Below are 23200 nucleotides of genomic sequence, written 5' to 3'. Positions count from 1 at the left end.
ACTAGTGTCACCCTATGTTACCTTTTTAGCTGCTAACAGATCTCACTAGTGTCACCCTATGTTACCTTTGTAGCTGCTAACAGATCTCACTAGTGTCACCCTATGTTACATTTTTAGCTGCTAACAGATCTCACTAGTGTCACCCTATGTTACCTTTTTAGCTGCTAACAGATCTCACTAGTGTCACCCTATGTTACCTTTTTAGCTGCTAACAGATCTCACTAGTGTCACCCTATGTTACCTTTTTAGCTGCTAACAGATCTCACTAGTGTCACCCTATGTTACCTTTTTAGCTGCTAACAGATCTCACTAGTGTCATCCTATGTTACCTTTTTAGCTGCTAACAGATCTCACTAGTGTCACCCTATGTTACCTTTTTAGCTGCTAGCAGATCTCACTAGTGTTACCCTATGTTACCTTTTTAGCTGCTAGCAGATCTCACTAGTGTCATCCTATGTTACCTTTTTAGCTGCTAGCAGATCTCACTAGTGTCACCCTATGTTACATTTTTAGCTGCTAACAGACCTCACTAGTGTCACCCTATGTTACCTTTTCAGCTGCTAACAGATCTCACTAGTGTCACCCTATGTTACCTTTTCGGCTGCTAACAGATCTCCCTAGTGTCACCCTATGTTACCTTTTCGGCTGCTAACAGATCTCACTAGTGTCACCCTATGTTACCTTTGTAGCTGCTAACAGATCTCACTAGTGTCACCCTATGTTACCTTTTTAGCTGCTAACAGATCTCACTAGTGTCACCCTATGTTACCTTTTTAGCTGCTAACAGATCTCACTAGTGTCACCCTATGTTACCTTTTTAGCTGCTAACAGATCTCACTGGTGTCACCCTATGTTACCTTTTCAGCTGCTAACAGATCTAACTAGTGTCACCCTATGTTACCTTTTTAGCTGCTAACAGATCTCACTAGTGTCACCCTATGTTACCTTTTCAGCTGCTAACAGATCTCACTAATCTCACCCTATGTTACCTTTTCAGCTGCTAACAGATCTCACTAGTTTCATCCTATGTTACCTTTTTAGCTGATAACAGATCTCACTAGTGTCACCCTATGTTACATTTTTAGCTGATAACAGATCTCACTAGTGTCACCCTATGTTACCTTTTTAGCTGCTAACAGATCTCACTAGTGTCACCCTGTTACCTTTTTAGCTGCTAACAGATCTCACTAGTGTCACCCTATGTTACCTTTTTAGCTGCTAACAGATCTCACTAGTGTCACCCTATGTTACCTTTTTAGCTGCTAACAGATCTCACTAGTGTCACCCTGTTACCTTTTTAGCTGCTAACAGATCTCACTAGTGTCATCCTATGTTACCTTTTTAGCTGCTAACAGATCTCACTAGTGTCACCCTATGTTACATTTTTAGCTGCTAACAGATCTCACTAGTGTCACCCTATGTTACCTTTTTAGCTGCTAACAGATCTCACTAGTGTCATCCTATGTTACCTTTTTAGCTGCTAACAGATCTCACTAGTGTCATCCTATGTTACCTTTTTAGCTGCTAACAGATCTCACTAGTGTCACCCTATGTTACCTTTTCAGCTGCTAACAGATCTCACTAGCGTCACCCTATGTTACCTTTTCAGCTGCTAACAGATCTCACTAGTGTCACCCTATGTTACCTTTTCAGCTGCTAACAGATCTCACTAGTGTCACCCTGTTACCTTTTTAGCTGCTAACAGATCTCACTAGTGTCACCCTATGTTACATTTTTAGCTGCTAACAGATCTCATTAGTGTCACCCTATGTTACCTTTTTAGCTGCTAACAGATCTCACTAGTGTCACCCTATGTTACCTTTTCAGCTGCTAACAGATCTCACTAGTGTCACCCTATTTTACCTTTTTAGCTGCTAACAGATCTCACTAGTGTCACCCTATGTTACCTTTTTAGCTGCTAACAGATCTCACTAGTGTCACCCTATGTTACCTTTTTAGCTGCTAACAGATCTCACTAGTGTCACCCTATGTTACCTTTTTAGCTGCTAACAGATCTCACTAGTGTCACCCTATGTTACCTTTTTAGCTGCTAACAGATCTCACTAGTGTCACCCTATGTTACCTTTTTAGCTGCTAACAGATCTGACTAGTGTCACCCTATGTTACCTTTTCAGCTGCTAACAGATCTCACTAGTGTCACCATATGTTACCTTTTTAGCTGCTAACAGATCTCACTAGTGTCACCCTATGTTACATTTTTAGCTGCTAACAGATCTCACTAGTGTCACCCTATGTTACCTTTTTAGCTGCTAACAGATCTCACTAGTGTCACCCTATGTTACCTTTTCAGCTGCTAACAGATCTCACTAGTGTCACCCTATGTTACCTTTTTAGCTGCTAACAGATCTCACTAGTGTCATCCTATGTTACCTTTTTAGCTGCTAACAGATCTCACTAGTGTCATCCTATGTTACCTTTTTAGCTGTTAGCAGATCTCACTAGTGTCACCCTATGTTACCTTTTCAGCTGCTAACAGATTTCACTAGTGTCACCCTATGTTACCTTTTTAGCTGTTAGCAGATCTCACTAGTGTCACCCTATGTTACCTTTTCAGCTGCTAACAGATTTCACTATTGTCACCCTATGTTACCTTTTTAGCTTCTAGCAGATCTCACTAGTGTCACCCTATGTTACCTTTTTAGCTGCTAACAGATCTCACTAGTGTCACCCTATGTTACCTTTTTAGCTGCTAACAGATCTCACTAGTGTCACCCTATGTTACCTTTTTAGCTGCTAACAGATCTCACTAGTGTCACCCTGTTACCTTTTTAGCTGCTAACAGATCTCACTAGTGTCACCCTATGTTACCTTTTTAGCTGCTAACAGATCTCACTAGTGTCACCCTATGTTACCTTTTTAGCTGCTAACAGATCTGACTAGTGTCACCCTATGTTACCTTTTTAGCTGTTAGCAGATCTCACTAGTGTCACCCTATGTTACCTTTTTAGCTGCTAACAGATCTCACTAGTGTCATCCTATGTTACCTTTTTAGCTGCTAACAGATCTCACTAGTGTCACCCTATGTTACCTTTTTAGCTGCTAACAGATCTCACTAGTGTCACCCTATGTTACCTTTTCAGCTACTAACAGATCTCACTAGTGTCACCCTATGTTACCTTTTCAGCTGCTAACAGATCTCACTAGTATCACCCTATGTTACCTTTACAGCTGCTAACAGATCTCACTAGTGTCACCCTATGTTACCTTTTCAGCTGCTAACAGATCTCACTAGTGTCACCCTATGTTAACTTTACAGCTGCTAACAGATCTCACTAGTGTCACCCTATGTTACCTTTTTAGCTGCTAACAGATCTCACCAGTGTCACCCTATGTTTCCTTTTTAGCTGCTAACAGATCTCACTAGTGTCACCCTATGTTACCTTTTTAGCTGCTAACAGATCTCACTAGTGTCACCCTATGTTACCTTTTCAGCTGCTAACAGATCTCACTAGTGTCACCCTATGTTACCTTTTTAGCTGCTAACAGATCTCACTAGTGTCACCCTATGTTACCTTTTTAGCTGCTAGAAGATCTCACTAGTGTCACCCTATGTTACCTTTTTAGCTGCTAACAGATCTCACTAGTGTCATCCTATGTTACCTTTTTAGCTGCTAACAGATCTCACTAGTGTCACCCTATGTTACCTTTTCAGCTGCTAACAGATCTCACTAGTGTCACCCTATGTTACCTTTTCAGCTGCTAACAGATCTCACTAGTGTCACCCTATGTTACCTTTTCAGCTGCTAACAGATCTCACTAGTGTCACCCTATGTTACCTTTTCAGCTGCTAACAGATCTCACTAGTGTCACCCTATGTTACCTTTTCAGCTGCTAACAGATCTCACTAGTGTCACCCTATGTTACCTTTTAAGCTGCTAACAGATCTCACTAGTGTCACCCTATGTTACCTTTTCAGCTGCTAACAGATCTCACTAGTGTCACCCTATGTTACCTTTTTAGCTGCTAACAGATCTCACTAGTGTCACCCTATGTTACCTTTTCAGCTGCTAGCAGATCTCACTAGTGTCACCCTATGTTACCTTTTTAGCTGCTAACAGATCTCACTAGTGTCACCCTATGTTACCTTTTTAGCTGCTAACAGATCTCACTAGTGTCACCCTATGTTACCTTTTTAGCTGCTAACAGATCTCACTAGTGTCATCCTATGTTACCTTTTTAGCTGCTAACAGATCTCACTAGTGTCACCCTATGTTACCTTTTTAGCTGCTAACAGATCTCACTAGTGTCACCCTATGTTACCTTTTTAGCTGCTAACAGATCTCACTAGTGTCATCCTATGTTACCTTTTTAGCTGCTAACAGATCTCACTAGTGTCACCCTATGTTACCTTTTTAGCTGCTAACAGATCTCACTAGTGTCACCCTATGTTACCTTTTTAGCTGCTAACAGATCTCACTAGTGTCTTTGTAATATTCAGAGGAGATGAGTATTGTTCTCTGCATCAGCAAATAAACTGGGAATATTCCCCACCCGTCATGTGTCTATTTCACTGTATCTGAGTTATTTTAAATTAATGACAGTAATTATATCAATTATTACGAATATGAAAGAGCTCTATTGAAATGTTAAAATATTTTTCTATGAAAAAAGGTTACATAAAAGTTGTTTAGTTTGATTTGTAAAGCTAGCAGGAAGTGCATGTTTATATATAACTAGTCCTTAAGGACATATTTCTCATTGGCTGATAGACAGGACACTTTTTCTGCATTGTGTACATACATATTTTACACAAAGAAGGAAAAAAAATGTAATATGTGTTAATATACAATTTGTTAGTTACAACTAAAATCACTTTTTCCTCCTTTTAATGAATTTAAAAATGCAGTGTGTCAGTATTAGGGTGAGAGGCAGTGTGTCAGTATTAGGGTGAGAGGTAGTGTGTCAGTATTAGGGTGAGAGGCAGTGTGTCAGTATTAGGGTGAGAGGCAATGTGTCAGTATTAGGGTGAGAGGCAGTATGTCAGTATTAGGGTGAGAGGTAGTGTGTCAGTATTAGGGTGAGAGGCAGTGTGTCAGTATTAGGGTGAGAGGCAGTGTGTCAGTATTAGGGTGAGAGGCAGTGTGTCAGTATTAGGGTGAGAGGCAGTGTGTCAGTACTAGGGTGAGGGGCAGTGTGTCAGTATTAGGGTGAGAGGCAGTGTGTCAGTACTAGGGTGAGGGGCAGTGTGTCAGTATTAGGGTGAGAGGCAGTGTGTCAGTACTAGGGTGAGGGGCAGTGTGTCAGTATTAGGGTGAGAGGCAGTATGTCAGTATTAGGATGAGAGGCAGTATTTCAGTATTAGGGTGAGAGGCAGTGTGTCAGTATTAGGGTGAGAGGCAGTGTGTCAGTATTAGGGTGAGAGGCAGTGTGTCAGTACTAGGGTGAGGGGCAGTGTGTCAGTATTAGGGTGAGAGGCAGTGTGTCAGTATTAGGGTGAGAGGCAGTGTGTCAGTACTAGGGTGAGGGGCAGTATGTCAGTATTAGGGTGAGAGGCAGTGTGTCAGTATTAGGGTGAGAGGCAGTGTGTCAGTATTAGGGTGAGAGGCAGTATGTCAGTATTAGGGTGAGAGGCAGTGTGTCAGTATTAGGGTGAGAGGCAGTGTGTCAGTATTAGGATGAGAGGCAGTATGTCAGTATTAGGATGAGAGGCAGTATGTCAGTATTAGGGTGAGAGGCAGTGTGTCAGTATTAGGGTGAGAGGCAGTATGTCAGTATTAGGGTGAGAGGCAGTGTGTCAGTATTAGGGTGAGAGGCAGTGTGTCAGTATTAGGGTGAGAGGCAGTATGTCAGTATTAGGGTGAGATGTAGTGTGTCAGTACTAGGGTGAGAGGCAGTGTGTCAGTATTAGGGTGAGAGGCAGTATGTCAGTATTAGGGTGAGAGGCAGTGTGTCAGTATTAGGGTGAGAGGCAGTGTGTCAGTATTAGGGTGAGAGGCAGTGTGTCAGTACTAGGGTGAGGGGCAGTGTGTCAGTATTAGGGTGAGAGGCAGTGTGTCAGTACTAGGGTGAGAGGCAGTGTGTCAGTATTAGGGTGAGAGGCAGTGTGTCAGTACTAGGGTGAGGGGCAGTGTGTCAGTATTAGGGTGAGAGGCAGTGTGTCAGTACTAGGGTGAGAGGCAGTGTGTCAGTATTAGGGTGAGAGGCAGTGTGTCAGTACTAGGGTGAGGGGCAGTGTGTCAGTATTAGGGTGAGAGGCAGTGTGTCAGTACTAGGGTGAGAGGCAGTATGTCAGTATTAGGGTGAGAGGCAGTGTGTCAGTATTAGGGTGAGAGGCAGTGTGTCAGTATTAGGATGAGAGGCAGTATGTCAGTATTAGGATGAGAGGCAGTATGTCAGTATTAGGGTGAGAGGCAGTGTGTCAGTATTAGGGTGAGAGGCAGTATGTCAGTATTAGGGTGAGAGGCAGTGTGTCAGTATTAGGGTGAGAGGCAGTGTGTCAGTATTAGGGTGAGAGGCAGTATGTCAGTATTAGGGTGAGATGTAGTGTGTCAGTACTAGGGTGAGAGGCAGTGTGTCAGTATTAGGGTGAGAGGCAGTATGTCAGTATTAGGATGAGAGGCAGTCTGTCAGTATTAGGGTGAGAGGCAGTGTGTCAGTATTAGGGTGAGAGGCAGTGTGTCAGTATGAGGGTGAGAGGCAGTGTGTCAGTATGAGGGTGAGAGGCAGTATGTCAGTATTAGGGTGAGAGGCAGTGTGTCAGTATTAGGGTGAGAGGCAGAGTGTCAGTATTAGGGTGAGAGGCAGTGTGTCAGTATTAGGGTGAGAGGCAGTGTGTCAGTATTAGGGTGAGAGGCAGTGTGTCAGTATTAGGGTGAGAGGCAGTGTGTCAGTATTAGGGTGAGAGGCAGTGTGTCAGTATTAGGATGAGAGGCAGTGTGTCAGTATTAGGGTGAGAGGCAGTGTGTCAGTATTAGGGTTAGAGGCAGTGTGTCAGTATTAGGATGAGAAGCAGTGTGTTAATATTAGGGTGAGAGGCAGTGTGTCAGTATTAGGATGAGAAGCAGTGTGTTAATATTAGGGTGAGAGGCAGTATGTCAGTATTAGGGTGAGAGGTAGTGTGTCAGTACTAGGGTGAGAGGCAGTATGTCAGTATTAGGGTGAGAGGCAGTGTGTCAGTATGAGGGTGAGAGGCAGTGTGTCAGTATGAGGGTGAGAGGCAGTGTGTCAGTATTAGGGTGAGAGGCAGTGTGTCAGTATTAGGGTGAGAGGAAGTGTGTCAGTATTAGGGTGAGAGGCAGTGTGTCAGTATTAGGATGAGAGGCAGTGTGTCAGTATTAGGATGAGAGGCAGTATGTCAGTATTAGGGTGAGAGGCAGTGTGTCAGTATTAGGGTGAGAGGCAGTGTGTCAGTATTAGGGTGAGAGGCAGTGTGTCAGTATTAGGGTGAGGAGCAGTGTGTAAGTATTAGGGTGAGAGGCAGAGTGTTAGTATTAGGGTGAGGGGCAGTGTGTCAGTATTAGGGTGAGAGGCAGTGTGTCAGTATTAGGGTGAGAGGCAGTGTGTCAGTATTAGGGTGAGAGGCAGTGTGTCAGTATTAGGGTGAGGAGCAGTGTGTAAGTATTAGGGTGAGAGGCAGAGTGTTAGTATTAGGGTGAGGGGCAGTGTGTCAGTATTAGGGTGAGAGGCAGAGTGTTAGTATTAGGGTGAGGGGCAGTGTGTCAGTATTAGGGTGAGGGTCAGTGTGTCAGTATTAGGGTGAGAGGCAGTATGTCAGTATTAGGGTGAGAGGCAGTATGTCAGTATTAGGGTGAGAGGCAGTATGTCAGTATTAGGATGAGAGGCAGTGTGTCAGTATTAGGGAGAGAGGCAGTGTGTCAGTATTAGGATGAGAGGCAGTATGTCAGTATTAGGGTGAGAGGCAGTATGTCAGTATTAGGATGAGAGGCAGTGTGTCAGTATTAGGGTGAGAGGCAGTGCGTCAGTATTAGGGTGAGAGGCAGTGTGTCAGTATTAGGGTGAGAGGCAGTATGTCAGTATTAGGGTGAGAGGCAGTGTGTCAGTATTAGGGTGAGAGGCAGTGTGTCAGTATTAGGGTGAGAGGAAGTGTGTCAGTATTAGGGTGAGAGGCAGTGTGTCAGTATTAGGATGAGAGGCAGTGTGTCAGTATTAGGATGAGAGGCAGTATGTCAGTATTAGGGTGAGAGGCAGTGTGTCAGTATTAGGATGAGAGGCAGTATGTCAGTATTAGGATGAGAGGCAGTGTGTCAGTATTAGGATGAGAGGCAGTGTGTCAATATTAGGGTGAGAAGTAGTTTGTAATTATTAGGGTGAGAGGCAGTATGTCAATATTAGGGTGAGAGGCAGAGTGTCAGTATTAGGATGAGAGGCAGTGTGTCAGTATTAGGGTGAGAGGCAGTGTGTCAGTATTAGGGTGAGGGTCAGTGTGTCAGTATGAGGGTGAGAGGCAGTATGTCAGTATTAGGATGAGAGGCAGTGTGTCAGTATTAGGATGAGAGGCAGTATGTCAATATTAGGGTGAGAGGCAGAGTGTCAGTATTAGGATGAGAGGCAGTGTGTCAGTATTAGGGTGAGAGGCAGTGTGTCAGTATTAGGATGAGAGGCAGTATGTCAGTATTAGGGTGAGAGGCAGTGTGTCAGTATTAGGGTGAGAGGCAGTGTGTCAGTATTAGGGTGAGAGGTAGTGTGTCAGTATTAGGGTGAGAGGCAGAGTGTCAGTATTAGGGTGAGAGGCAGAGTGTCAGTATTAGGATGAGAGGCAGTATGTCAGTATTAGGGTGAGAGGCAGTGTGTCAGTATTAGGGTGAGAGGCAATATGTCAGTATTAGGGTGAGAGGCAGTATGTCAGTATTAGGGTGAGAGGCAGTATGTCAGTATTAGGGTGAGAGGCAGTATGTCAGTATTAGGGTGAGAGGTAGTGTGTCAGTATTAGGGTGAGAGGCAGTATGTCAGTATTAGGGTGAGAGGCAGTATGTCAGTATTAGGGTGAGAGGCAGTGTGTCAGTATTAGGGTGAGAGGCAGTGTGTCAGTATTAGGGTGAGAGGCAGTGTGTCAGTATTAGGGTGAGAGGCAGTGTGTCAGTATTAAGGTGAGGGGCAGTGTGTCAGTATTAGGATGAGAGGCAGTATGTCAGTATTAGGGTGAGAGGCAGTGTGTCAGTATTAGGGTGAGAGGCAGTATGTCAGTATTAGGGTGAGAGGCAGTGTGTCAGTATTAGGGTGAGAGGCAGTATGTCAGTATTAGGGTGAGAGGCAGTGTGTCAGTATTAGGGTGAGAGGCAGTGTGTCAGTATTATGGTGAGAGTTAGTGTGTCAGTATTAGGATGAGAGGCAGTGTGTCAGTATTATGGTGAGAGTTAGTGTGTCAGTATTAGGATGAGAGGCAGTGTGTCAGTATTAGGGTGAGAGGCAGAGTGTCAGTATTAGGGTGAGGGGCAGTGTGTCAGTATTAGGATGAGAGGCAGTGTGTCAGTATTAGGGTGAGAGGCAGTGTGTCAGTATTAGGGTGAGAGGCAGTTTGTCAGTATTAGGGTGAGAGGCAGTATGTCAGTATTAGGATGAGAGGCAGTGTGTCAGTATTAGGATGAGAGGCAGTATGTCAGTATTAGGATGAGAGGCAGTATGTCAATATTAGGGTGAGAGGCAGAGTGTCAGTATTAGGATGAGAGGCAGTATGTCAGTATTAGGGTGAGAGGCAGTGTGTCAGTATTAGGGTGAGAGGTAGTGTGTCAGTATTAGGATGAGAGGCAGTATGTCAGTATTAGGATGAGAGGCAGTGTGTCAGTATAAGGGTGAGAGGCAGTGTGTCAGTATTAGGGTGAGAGGCAGTGTGTCAGTATTAGGGTGAGAGGCAGTGTGTCAGTATTAGGGTGAGAGGCAGTGTGTCAGTATTAGGGTGAGAGGCAGTGTGTCAGTATGAGGGTGAGAGGCAGTGTGTCAGTATGAGGGTGAGAGGCAGTGTGTCAGTATTAGGGTGAGAGGCAGTGTGTCAGTATTAGGGTGAGAGGCAGTGTGTCAATATTAGGGTGAGAGGCAGAGTGTCAGTATTAGGGTGAGAGGCAGTATGTCAGTATTAGGATGAGAGGCAGTGTGTCAGTATTAGGGTGAGAGGCAGTATGTCAGTATTAGGGTGAGAGGCAGTATGTCAGTATTAGGGTGAGAGGCAGTGTGTCAATATTAGGGTGAGAGGCAGTATGTCAGTATTAGGGTGAGAGGCAGTGTGTCAGTATTAGGATGAGAGGCAGTGTGTCAGTATTAGGGTGAGAGGTAGTGTGTCAGTATTAGGGTGAGAGGCAGTATGTCAGTATTAGGATGAGAGGCAGTGTGTCAGTATTAGGGTGAGAGGCAGTGTGTCAATATTAGGGTGAGAGGCAGTATGTCAGTATTAGGGTGAGAGGCAGTGTGTCAGTATTAGGATGAGAGGCAGTGTGTCAGTATTAGGGTGAGAGGTAGTGTGTCAGTATTAGGGTGAGAGGTAGTGTGTCAGTATTAGGGTGAGAGGTAGTGTGTCAGTATTAGGGTGAGAGGCAGTGTGTCAGTATTAGGGTGAGAGGCAGTGTGTCAGTATTAGGGTGAGAGGCAGTGTGTCAGTATTAGGGTGAGAGGCAATGTGTCAGTATAAGGGTGAGAGGCAGTATGTCAGTGTTAGGATGAGAGGCAGTGTGTCAGTATTAGGGTGAGAGGCAGTGTGTCAGTATTAGGTTGAGGGGCAGTATGTCAGTATTAGGGTGAGAGGCAGTGTGTCAGTATTAGGGTGAGGGGCAGTATGTCAGTATTAGGGTGAGAGGCAGTGTGTCAGTATTAGGATGAGAGGCAGTATGTCAGTATTAGGGTGAGAGGCAGTTGGTCAGTATTAGGATGAGAGGCAGTGTGTCAATATTAGGGTGAGAGGCAGAGTGTCAGTATTAGGGTGAGAGGTAGTGTGTCAGTATTAGCGTGAGAGGCAGTGTGTCAGTATTATGGTGAGAGTTAGAGTGTCAGTATTAGGGTGAGAGGTAGTGTGTCAGTATTAGGGTGAGAGGTAGTGTGTCAGTATTAGGGTGAGAGGTAGTGTGTCAGTATTAGGGGGAGAGGCAGTGTGTCAGTATTAGGGTGAGAGGCAGTGTGTCAGTATTAGGGTGAGAGGCAGTGCATCAGTATTAGGGTGAGGAGCAGTGTGTCAGTATTAGGGTGAGAGGCAGTGTGTCAGTATTAGGATGAGAGGCAGTGTGTCAGTATTAGGGTGAGAGGCAGTATGTCAGTATTAGGGTGAGAGGCAGTGTGTCAGTATTAGGGTGAGAGGCAGTGTGTCAGTATTAGGGTGAGAGGTAGTGTGTCAGTATTAGGGTGAGAGGCAGTGTGTCAGTATTAGGGTGAGAGGCAGTGTGTCAGTATTAGGGTGAGAGGCAGTGTGTCAGTATTAGGGTGAGAGGCAGTGTGTCAGTATTAGGGTGAGAGGCAGTGTGTCAGTATTAGGGTGAGAGGCAGTGTGTCAGTATTAGGTTGAGGGGCAGTGTGTCAATATTAGGATGAGAGGCAGTATGTCAGTATTAGGGTGAGAGGCAGTGTGTCAGTATTAGGGTGAGAGGCAGTATGTCAGTATTAGGATGAGAGGCAGTATGTCAGTATTAGGGTGAGAGGCAGTGTGTCAATATTAGGGTGAGAGGTAGTGTGTCAGTATTAGGGTGAGAGGCAGTATGTCAGTATTAGGGTGAGAGGCAGTGTGTCAGTATTAGGGTGAGAGGCAGTGTGTCAATATTAGGGTGAGAGGCAGTGTGTCAGTATTAGGGTGAGAGGCAGTATGTCAGTATTAGGGTGAGAGGCAGTGTGTCAATATTAGGGTGAGAGTTAGTGTGTCAGTATTAGGGTGAGAGGCAGTATGTCAGTATTCGGGTGAGAGGAAGTGTGTCAATATTAGGGTGAGAGGCAGTGTGTCAGTATTAGGGTGAGAGGCAGTATGTCAGTATTAGGGTGAGAAGTAGTTTGTAATTATTAGGGTGAGAGGCAGTATGTCAGTATTAGGGTGAGAGGTAGTGTGTCAGTATTAGGGTGAGAGGCAGTGTGTCAGTATTAGGGTGAGAGGCAGTATGTCAGTATTAGGGTGAGAGGTAGTGTGTCAGTATTAGGGTGAGAGGCAGTGTGTCAGTATTAGGGTGAGAGGCAGTATGTCAGTATTAGGGTGAGAGGTAGTGTGTCAGTATTAGGGTGAGAGGTAGTGTGTCAGTATTAGGGTGAGAGGCAGTGTGTCAGTATTAGGGTGAGAGGCAGTGTGTCCGTTTTAGGGTGAGTACATCAGTATTATGGTGATAGGCAGTGTGTCAGTATTAGGAGGAGAGGCACTGTGTCAGTATTAGGGTGAGAGGCAGTATGTCAGTATGAGGGTGAGAGGCAGTGTGTCAGTATTAGGATGAGAGGCAGTGTGTCAGTATTAGGGTGAGAGTCAGCACATCAGTATTAGGGTGAGGGGCAGTGTGTCAGTATTAGGGTGAGAGGCAGTGTGTCAGTATTAGGGTGAGAGGCAGTGTGTCAGTATTAGGGTGAGGGTCAGTGTGTCAGTATTAGGGTGAGAGGGAGTGTGTCAGTATTAGGATGAGAGGCAGTATGTCAGTATTAGGATGAGAGGCAGTGTGTCAGTATTAGGGGCAGTACGTCAGTATTATGGTGAGAGGCAGTGTGTCAGTATTAGGGTGAGAGTCAGCACATCAGTATTAGGGTGAGGGGCAGTGTGTCAGTATTAGGGTGAGAGGCAGTGTGTCAGTATTAGGGTGAGAGGCAGTGTGTCAGTATTAGGGTGAGGGTCAGTGTGTCAGTATTAGGGTGAGAGGCAGTACCTCAGTATTAGGATGAGAGTCAGTATGTCAGTATTAGGGTGAGAGGCAGCGTGTCGGTATTAGGATGAGAGTCAGTGTGTCAGTATTAGGGTTATAGGCAGTGTGTCAGAATTAGGGTGAGAGGTAGTGTGTCAATAATAGGGTGAGAGGCAGTGTGTCAGTATTAGGGTGAGAGGCAGTGTGTCAGTATTAGGGTGAGAGGCAGTGTGTCATTATTAGGGTGAGAGGCAGTATGTCAGTATTAGGGTGAGAGGCAGTGTGTCAGTATTAGGATGAGAGTCGGTGTGTCAGTATTAGGGTGAGAGGCAGTGTGTCAGTAATAGGGTGAGGGGCAGTGTGTCAGTATTAGGGTGAGAGGCAGTATGTCAGTATTAGGGTGAGAGGCAGTGTGTCAGTATTAGGGGCATTATGTTAGTATGAGGGTGAGAGGCAGTGTGTCAGTATTAGGGTGAGAGGCAGTATGTCAGTATTAGGGTGAGAGGCAATGTGTCAGTATTAGGATGAGAGTCAGTGTGTCAGTATTAGAGTCAGAGTTAGTGTGTCAGTATTAGGGTGAGAGGCAGTATGTCAGTATTAGGATGAGAGGCAGTGTGTCAGTATTAGGGTGAGAGGCAGTGTGTCAATATTAGGGTGAGAGGTAGTGTGTCAGTATTAGGGTGAGAGGCAGTATGTCAGTATTAGGGTGAGAAGCAGTATGTCAGTATTAGGATGAGAGGCAGTGTGTCAGTATTAGGGTGAGAGGCAGTGTGTCAGTATTAGGGTGAGAGGCAGTATGTCAGTATTAGGGTGAGAGGCAGTGTGTCAATATTAGGGTGAGAGTTAGGGTGTCAGTATTAGGGTGAGAGGCAGTATGTCAGTATTAGGGTGAGAGGCAGTGTGTCAGTATTAGGGTGAGAGGCAGTGTGTCAATATTAGGGTGAGAGGCAGTGTGTCAGTATTAGGGTGAGAGGCAGTATGTCACTATTAGGGTGAAAGGTAATGTGTCAGTATTAGTGTGAGAGGCAGTGTGTCAGTATTAGGGTGAGTAGTTTGTAATTATTAGGGTGAGAGGCAGTATGTCAGTATTAGGGTGAGAGGTAATGTGTCAGTATTAGGGTGAGAGGCAGTGTGTCAGTTGTAGGGTGAGTACATCAGTATTATGGTGAGAGGCAGTGTGTCAGTATTAGGGTGAGTACATCAGTATTATGGTGAGAGGCACTGTGTCAGTATTAGGAGGAGAGGCAGTATGTCAGTATGAGGGTGAGAGGCAGTGTATCAGTATGAGGGTGATAGGTAGTGTTGTCAGTATTAGGATGAGAGGCAGTGTGTCAGTATTATGGTGAGAGGCACTGTGTCAGTATTAGGGTGAGAGGCAGTGTGTCAGTATGAGGGTGAGAGGTAGTGTGTCAGTATGAGGGTGATAGGTAGTGTTGTCAGTATTATGGTGAGAGGCAGTGTGTCAGTATGAGGGTGAGAGGTAGTGTGTCAGTATGAGGGTGATAGGTAGTGTTGTCAGTATTATGGTGAGAGGCAGTGCATCAGTATTAGGGTGAGGAGCAGTGTGTCAGTATTAGGGTGAGAGGTAGTGTGCCAGTATTAGGGTGAGAGGTAGTGTGCCAGTATTAGGGTGAGGAGCAGTGTGTCAGTATTAGGGTGAGAGGCAGTATGTCAGTATTAGGATGAGAGGCAGTATGTCAGTATGAGGGTGAGAGGTAGTGTGTCAGTATGAGGGTGATAGGTAGTGTTGTCAGTATTATGGTGAGAGGCAGTGCATCAGTATTAGGGTGAGGAGCAGTGTGTCAGTATTAGGGTGAGAGGTAGTGTGCCAGTATTAGGGTGAGAGGTAGTGTGCCAGTATTAGGGTGAGAGGCAGTATGTCAATATTAGGGTGAGAGGCAGTGTGTCAATATTAGGGTGAGAGGTAGTGTGCCAGTATTAGGGTGAGAGGCAGTACCTCAGTATTAGGGTGAGAGGTAGTGTGCCAGTATTAGGATGAGAGGCAGTGTGTCAGTATTAGGGTGAGAAGCAGTGTGTCAGTATTAGGGTGAGAAAAAAAATTATTAGGGAAATGTAAAAAAAAAAAAAAAAATGTGTTAATATACAACTTGTTAGTTACAACTAAAATCACTTTATTCTCCTTTTAAGGAATTTAAAAATGCAGTGTGTCAGTATTAGGGAGAGAGGCAGTGTGTCAGTATTAGGGTGAGAGGCAGTGTGTCAGTATTAGGGTGAGAGGAAGTGTGTCAGTATTAGGGTGAGAGGCAGTGTGTCAGTATTAGGGTGAGAGGTAGTGTGTCAGTATTAGGGTGAGAGGCAGTGTGTCAGTATAAGGGTGAGAGGCAGTGTGTCAGTATTAGGGTGAGAGGCAGTGTGTCAGTATTAGGGTGAGAGGCAGTGTGTCAGTATTAGGGTGAGAGGCAGTGTGTCAGTATTAGGGTGAGAGGCAGTGTGTCAGTATTAGGGTGAGAGGCAGTATGTCAATATTAGGGTGAGAGGCAGTGTGTCAGTATAAGGGTGAGAGGCAGTGTGTCAGTATTAGGGTGAGAGGCAGTGTGTCAGTATTAGGGTGAGAGGTAGTGTGTCAGTATTAGGGTGAGAGGCAGTACGTCAGTATTAGGGTGAGAGTTAGTGTGTCAGTATTAGGGTGAGGGGCAGTGTGTCAGTATTAAGATGAGAGGCAGTGTGTCAGTATTAGGGTGAGAGGCAGATTGTCAGTATTAGGGTGAGGGGCAGTGTGTCAGTATTAGGGTGAGGAGTAGTGTGTCAGTATTAGGTTGCGAGGTAGTGTGTCAGTATTAGGGTGAGGAGCAGTGTGTCAGTATTAGGTTGCGAGGTAGTGTGTCAGTATTAGGGTGAGGAGCAGTGTGTCAGTATTAGGGTGAGAGGCAGTGTGTCAGTATTAGGGTGAGGGGCAGTGTGTCAGTATTAGGGTGAGGGTCAGTGTGTCAGTATGAGGGTGAGAGGCAGTATGTCAGTATTAGGGTGAGAGGCAGTGTGTCAGTATTAGGGTGAGGGGCAGTGTGTCAGTATGAGGGTGAGAGGCAGTGTGTCAGTATTAGGGTGAGAGGCAGTGTGTCAGTATTAGGGTGAGGAACAGTGTGTAAGTATTAGGGTGAGAGGCAGTGTGTCAGTATTAGGGTGAGGGGCAGTGTGTCAGTATTAAGATGAGAGGCAGTGTGTCAGTATTAGGGTGAGGGGCAGTGTGTCAGTATTAGGGTGAGGGTCAGTGTGTCAGTATGAGGGTGAGAGGCAGTATGTCAGTATTAGGGTGAGAGGCAGTGTGTCAGTATTAGGATGAGAGGCAGTGTGTCAGTATTAGAGTGAGAGGCAGCATGTCAGTATTAGGGTGAGAGGCAGTGTGTCAGTATTAGGGTGAGAGGCAGTGTGTCAGTATTAGGGTGAGAGGCAGTGTGTCAGTAAGAGGGTGAGGGTGAGAGGCAGTGTGTCAGTATTAGGGTGAGAGGCAGTGCATCAGTATTAGGGTGAGAGGCAGTGTGTCAGTATTATGGTGACAGGCAGTGTGTCAGTATTAGGGTGAGGAGCAGCACGGCGCGTCAGTATTAGGGTGAGAGGCAGTGTCAGTATTAGGGTGAGAAGCAGTGTGTCAGTATGAGGGTGAGAGGTAGTGTGTCAGTATTAAGGTGAGAGGCACTGTGTCAGTATTAGGGTGAGGGGCAATGTGTCAGTATTAAGGTCAGAGGCAGTGTTAGGGTGAGTGGCAGTGTGTCAGTATGAGGGTGAGAGACAGTACGTCAATATTAGTGTGAGGGGCAGTGTGTCAGTATTAGGGTGAGAAGCAGTGTGTCAGTATGAGGGTGAGAGGTAGTGTGTCAGTATTAGTGTGAGGGGCAGTTTGTCAGTATTAGGGTGAGGGGCAGTGTGTCAGTATTAGTGTGAGGGGCAGTGTGTCAGTATTAGGGTGAGGGGCAGTGTGTCAGTATTAGGGTGAGAGGCAGTGTGTCAGTATTAGGGTGAGAGGAAGTGTGTCAGTATTAGGATGAGAGGCAGTGTGTCAGTATTAGGGTGAGAGGCAGTGTGTCAGTATTAGGGTGAGAGGCAGTGTGTCAGTATTAGGGTGAGAGGAAGTGTGTCAGTATTAGGATGAGAGGCAGTGTGTCAGTATTAGGGTGAGAGGCAGTGTGTCAGTATTAGGGTGAGAGGCAGTGTGTCAGTATTAGGGTGAGAGGCAGTGTGTCAGTATTAGGATGAGAGGCAGTGTGTCAGTATTAGGATGAGAGGCAGTGTGTCAGTATTAGGGTGAGGGGCAGTGCGTCAGTATTAGTGTGAGGGGCAGTTTGTCAGTATTAGGGTGAGGGGCAGTGTGTCAGTATTAGTGTGAGGGGCAGTTTGTCAGTATTAGGGTGAGGGGCAGTGTGTTAGTATTAGGGTGAGAGGCAGCGTGTCAGTATTAGGGTGAGGGGCAGTGTGTCAGTATTAAGGTCAGAGGCAGTGTGTCAGTATTAGAGTGAGGGCCAGTGTGTCAGTATTAGGGTCAGAGGCAGTACGTCAGTATAAGTGTGAGAGGCAGCGTGTCAGTATTAGGGTGAGGGGCAGTGTGTCAGTTTTAGGGTGAGAGGCAGCACGTCAGTATTGGGGTGACAGGCAGCGCATCAGTATTAGAGTGAGGGACAGTATGTCAGTATTAGGATGATAGGCAGTGTGTCAGTATTAGGGTGAGAGGCAGTGTGTCAGTATTAGGGGGAGGGGCAGAGTGTCAGTATGATGGTGAGGGGCAGTGTGTCAGTATGAGGGTGAGGGGCAGTGTGTCAGTATTAGGGTGAGGGCAGTATGTCAGCATTAAAGTGAGGGGCGGTGTGTCAGCATTAGGGTGAGAGGCAGTGTGTCAGTATTAGGGTGAGAGGCAGTGTGTCAGTATTAGGGTGAGAGGCAGTGTGTCAGTATTAGGATGAGAGGCAGTGTGTCAGTATTAGGGTGGAGGGCAGTGTGTCAGTATTAGGATGATAGGCTGTGTGTCAGTATTAGAATGCTAGGCAGTGTGTCAGTATGATGGTGAGAAGCAGCTTGTCAGTATTAAGGTGAGGGGCAGTGTGTCAGTATGAGGGTGAGGGGCAGTGTGTCAGTATTAAGGTGAGGGGCACTGTGTCAGTATGAGGGTGAGGGGCAGTGTGTCAGTATGAGGATGAGGGGTAGTGTGTCAGTATGAGGGTGAGGGGCAGTGTGTCAGTATTAGGGTGAGAGGCAGTGTGTCAGTATTAGGGTGAGAGGCAGTGTGTCAGTATTAAGGTGAGGGGCAGTGTGTCAGTATTAGGGTGAGAGGCAGTGTGTCAGTATTAAGGTGAGAGGCAGTGTGTCAGTATGAGGGTGAGGAGCAGTGTGTCAGTATTAGGGTGAGAGGCAGTGTGTCAGTATTAGGGTGAGAGGCAGTGTGTCAGTATTAAGGTGAGGGGCAGTGTGTCAGTATTAAGGTGAGGGGCAGTGCGTCAGTATTAAGGTGAGGGGCAGTGTGTCAGTATTAAGGTGAGGGGCAGTGTGTCAGTATTAAGGTGAGGGGCAGTGTGTCAGTATGAGGGTGAGGGGCAGTGTGTCAGTATGAGGGTGAGGAGCAGTGTGTCAGTATTAGGGTGAGAGGCAGTGTGTCAGTATGAGGGTGAGGGGCAGTGTGTCAGTAATAGGGTGAGGGGCAGTGTGTCAGTATTACGGTGAGGGGCAGTGTGTCAGTATTACGGTGAGGGGCAGTGTGTCAGTATTACGGTGAGGGGCAGTGTGTCAGTATGAGGGTGAGGGGCAGTTTGTCAGTATTAGAGTTAGGGGCAGTGTTTCAGTATTAGTGTGAGAGGCAGTGTGTCAGTATGAGGGTGAGGGGCAGTGCGTCAGTATAAGGGGCAGTTTGTCAGTATGAGGGTGAGGGGCAGTGTGTCAGTATTAGGGTAAGAGGCAGTGTGTCAGTATTAGGGTGAGGGGCAGTGTGTCAGTATTAGGGTAAGAGGCAGTGTGTCAGTATGAGGGTGAGGGGCAGTGTGTCAGTATGAGGGTGAGGGGCAGTGCGTCAGTATAAGGGGCAGTTTGTCAGTATGAGGGTGAGGGCCAGTGTGTCAGTATTAGGGTAAGAGGCAGTGTGTCAGTATTAGGGTGAGGGGCAGTGTGTCAGTATTAGGGTAAGAGGCAGTGTGTCAGTATGAGGGTGAGGGGCAGTGTGTCAGTATGAGGGTGAGGGGCAGTGTGTCAGTATTAGGGTTAGGGGCAGTGTTTCAGTATGAGGGTGAGGGGCAGTGTGTCAGTGTGAGGTTGAGGAGCAGCATGTCATCATTAGAGTGAGGGGCAGTGTGTCAGTATTAGGGTTAGGGGCAGTGTTTCAGTATGAGGGTGAGGGGCAGTGTGTCAGTGTGAGGTTGAGGAGCAGTGTGTCAGTATTAGGGTGAGAGGCAGTGCCTCAGTATTAGGGTTAGGGGCAGTGTTTCAGTATGAGGGTGAGGGGCAGTGTGTCAGTATGAGGTTGAGGAGCAGCATGTCATCATTAGAGTGAGGGGCAGTGCCTCAGTATTAGGGTTAGGGGCAGTGTTTCAGTATGAGGGTGAGGGGCAGTTTGTCAGTATGAGGTTGAGGAGCAGCATGTCATCATTAGAGTGAGGGGCAGTGCCTCAGTATTAGGGTGAGAGGCAGTGTGTCAGTATTAGGGTTAGGGGCAGTGTTTCAGTATGAGGGTGAGGGGCAGTTTGTCAGTATGAGGTTGAGGAGCAGCATGTCATCATTAGAGTGAGGGGCAGTGTGTCAGTATTAGGGTGAGAGGCAGTGTGTCAGTATGAGGGTGAGGGGCAGTGTGTCAGTATGAGGGTGAGGAGCAGTGTGTCAGTATTAGGGTGAGAGGCAGTGTGTCAGTAAGAGGGTGAGGAGCAGTGTGTCAGTATGAGGGTGAGGGGCAGTGTGTCAGTATTACGGTGAGGGGCAGTGTGTCAGTATGAGGGTGAGGGGCAGTTTGTCAGTATTAGAGTTAGGGGCAGTGTTTCAGTATTAGTGTGAGAGGCAGTGTGTCAGTATTAGGGTGAGGGGCAGTGTGTCAGTATTAGGGTAAGAGGCAGTGTGTCAGTATGAGGGTGAGGGGCAGTGTGTCAGTATTAGGGTTAGGGGCAGTGTTTCAGTATGAGGGTGAGGGGCAGTTTGTCAGTATTAGGGTGAGGGGCAGTGTGTCAGTGTGAGGTTGAGGAGCAGCATGTCATCATTAGAGTGAGGGGCAGTGCCTCAGTATTAGGGTGAGAGGCAGTGTGTCAGTATTAGGGTTAGGGGCAGTGTTTCAGTATGAGGGTGAGGGGCAGTTTGTCAGTATGAGGTTGAGGAGCAGCATGTCATCATTAGAGTGAGGGGCAGTGCCTCAGTATTAGGGTGAGAGGCAGTATTTCAGTATAAGGGGCAGTTTGTCAGTCTGTTCTCTAGATCACAGTATGGATCAGTAAAATCAAACTATATCAAGTAAAAAAATAGGACAGGTGATGTCTGTTCTCCAGATCACAATATGGATCACTATAATCATACTATATGATCATGTGACACACTATTTGACGTCTGTTCTCCAGATTACACTATGGATCAGTAAAATCACACTATATGATGATGTGACACTTTATGTGACGTCTGTTCTCCAGATTACACTATGGATCAGTATAATCATACAATAAGATGATGTGACACACTATGTGAGGTCTGTTCTCCAGATCACACTATAGATCAGTAAAATCACACTATATGATCATGTGATACACTATGTGACGTCTGTTCTCCAGAGCACACTATGGATCAGTAAAATCATACTATATGATTATGTGACACAATATGTGACGTCTGTTCTCCAGATCACACTACAGATCAGTAAATTCATAATATAAAATGAAAAATGTTCAAATTTCTTACCTTGAAATCACCCAAGCTCTAAAAAACTGTTATATCTAGTGTGCAACATTGTTTTCAGAAAAAGCAATAAAATATTATTGATACTATAAAGATTATATTGCATAAAACATTTTAGCTTTAGTATAAAGAATTCTTATATTTTCTAAAATTATATTTTAATATACAAACAAGTGTAATACATAAAATATAATAAGCCAGTGTTATGTATTTAGTAATAATGACATCAAGCACATTATATTTCCATTTCCTTAATGAGATTTTAAACTTTTATTTAGATTTTTTTAAAAGAATAACAATAATGATTGAATGCAAACAGATTTATTTACTAATAAAATATTTGCTTTTCAAACCCTCCTGGATTATCTCATAAATTATGAGTAATACTGTAGATTAGAAAACTCTTTTATACTCCACTAATACTATTATATTAATAAAAGAAATCCACAATTTTATTAGATTTAGTTTCGGTGACATCACCAGAAATGCAGATTTAAGGGCTGGTGGGATATGATGTGGCTTTTTTTTTGTGATAAATGGTTATCAGACCAAGGGGAAGTGTAAAATAAGTGGTAGATGTAGGGATGAGTCTTTCTGAAGAGATGGTACAAGACTACAAGATTATGGCACTTGAATACAGCTACTAGTATACTGCTGACTTGCAGCTAATTACCCAGCCTTCCTCCTCACCCCACCCCCCAGACCAGTTCTTGATGTCTAATATTATACTGCATGGCCCTCTGGCAATGAAAGGGTGGATTCCTGATTATTCCCACCCAATGTTTCCATGAATGACAATTCATGTTGGGGCAGGTCCAGTTGCCTTGGAAACAGCAATGACATGAGTGGGTGGGGCTTCTGCTCACCTGGCCAGGTGAGAAGATCTCAGTAAAGCTGTCTTTTATCTTGTATTCTATGTCTGTCTGTCCTGGCTCTGTGTAGCCTTCTGGACACCCCTTTCTCATCACCTCCCCATGAAGCTGCCCCCAGAGCTATGGAGTGAGGGGTTACAGAAGAGGGAATCCCCTGGGGGAGAAATGCAGCCGAGCCAAACAGCTGGGGGAGGAAGAGAGGAGGAGACTGCAAGTTCCACCACTGCACAGGTGAGATACCAAGTCACACAAAGAGAGAGCACAATGACATGTCACACACAGAGAGCACAATGATATGTCCCACACAGAGAGAGTACAGTGACATGTCACACACAGAGAGAGTACAGTGACATGTCACACACAGAGAGCACAATGACATGTCCCACACAGAGAGAGTACAGTGACATGTCACACACAGAGAGAGAACAGTGACATGTCACACACAGAGAGAGAACAGTGACATGTCACACACAGAGAGAGTACAGTGACTTGTCACACACAGAGAGAGTACAGTGACTTGTCACACACAGAGAGAGCACAGTGACATGTCACATACAGAGAGAGCACAATGACATGTCACACACAGAGAGAGTAAAGTGACTTGTCACACACAGAGAGAGCACAGTGACATGTCACATAAAGAGAGAGCACAATGACATGTCACACACAGAGAGAGTACAGTGATATGTCAAACACAGAGAGAGTACAGTGACATGTCACATACAGAGAGTGAGATGTCACACAAATAGGACAACTACATACAGCCAGAGATAGGCACATAGCCCATAAACAGAGATTTTATTTACATCACTCATGTAAAGATGTTAGGGACTATCTGAAACACCAGCAGTACATACAGCAGTACATACAGCAGTACATATAGCAGTACATATAGCAGTACATACAGCAGTACATACTATATGTATGTACTGCTGTATGTACTGCTGTATGTACTGCTATATGTACTGCTGTATGTACTGCTGTGTGTACTGCTGTGTGTACTGCTGTATGTACTGCTGTATGTACTGCTGTATGTACTGCTATATGTACTGCTGTATGTACTGCTGTATGTACTGCTGTGTGTACTGCTGTGTGTACTGCTGTGTGTACTGCTGTATGAACTGCTGTATGTACTGCTGTATGTACTGCTGTATGTACTGCTGTATGTACTGCTGTGTGTACTGCTGTGTGTACTGCTGTGTGTACTGCTATATGTACTGCTATATGTACTGCTGTGTGTACTGCTGTATGTACTGCTATATGTACTGCTATATGTACTGCTGTGTGTACTGCTGTATATACTGCTGTATGTACTGCTATATGTACTGCTGTGTGTACTGCTGTATGTACTGCTGTATGTACTGCTATATGTACTGCTGTATGTACTGCTGTGTGTACTGCTGTATGTACTGCTGTATGTACTGCTGTATGTACTGCTGTATGTACTGCTGTGTGTACTGCTGTGTGTACTGCTGTATGTACTGCTGTATGTACTGCTGTATGTACTGCTATATGTACTGCTATATGTACTGCTGTGTGTACTGCTGTATATACATACCTCTCTTGAAGGTATCAGGGACACCTACCTCACCTAAGGGCTTTAGGGGAACCAACCAATGTTAATTTTGATGGCAATTTTCGATTTAGTCTTAGATTTAGTGTTTTGGCTAAAATGCCATTTAGTTTTAGTCATCTGAATTG

At 45.5% G+C, this 23200-nt stretch overlaps 1 protein-coding gene across 1 annotated transcript in view; it reads left to right on the top strand.

The window, feature by feature from the left end:
- The first annotated feature begins 21467 nt into the window (after positions 1-21467).
- The window catches only part of LOC128654733 (sodium-dependent proline transporter-like), a 142763-nt gene continuing 141030 nt past the window's right edge, over positions 21468-23200 (top strand). The window contains exon 1 of the mRNA XM_053708829.1: positions 21468-21730. Within this exon, the coding sequence (XP_053564804.1) occupies positions 21602-21730 (129 nt within the window). The 5' untranslated portion in view covers positions 21468-21601. The remainder of the gene's footprint in view (positions 21731-23200) is intronic.

The sequence above is a fragment of the Bombina bombina genome, chromosome 3 (assembly GCF_027579735.1).
Source record: "Bombina bombina isolate aBomBom1 chromosome 3, aBomBom1.pri, whole genome shotgun sequence".
In the NCBI taxonomy this organism is placed as follows: Eukaryota; Metazoa; Chordata; class Amphibia; order Anura; family Bombinatoridae; genus Bombina; species Bombina bombina.
This window is presented reverse-complemented; position numbering and strand designations above follow the sequence as displayed.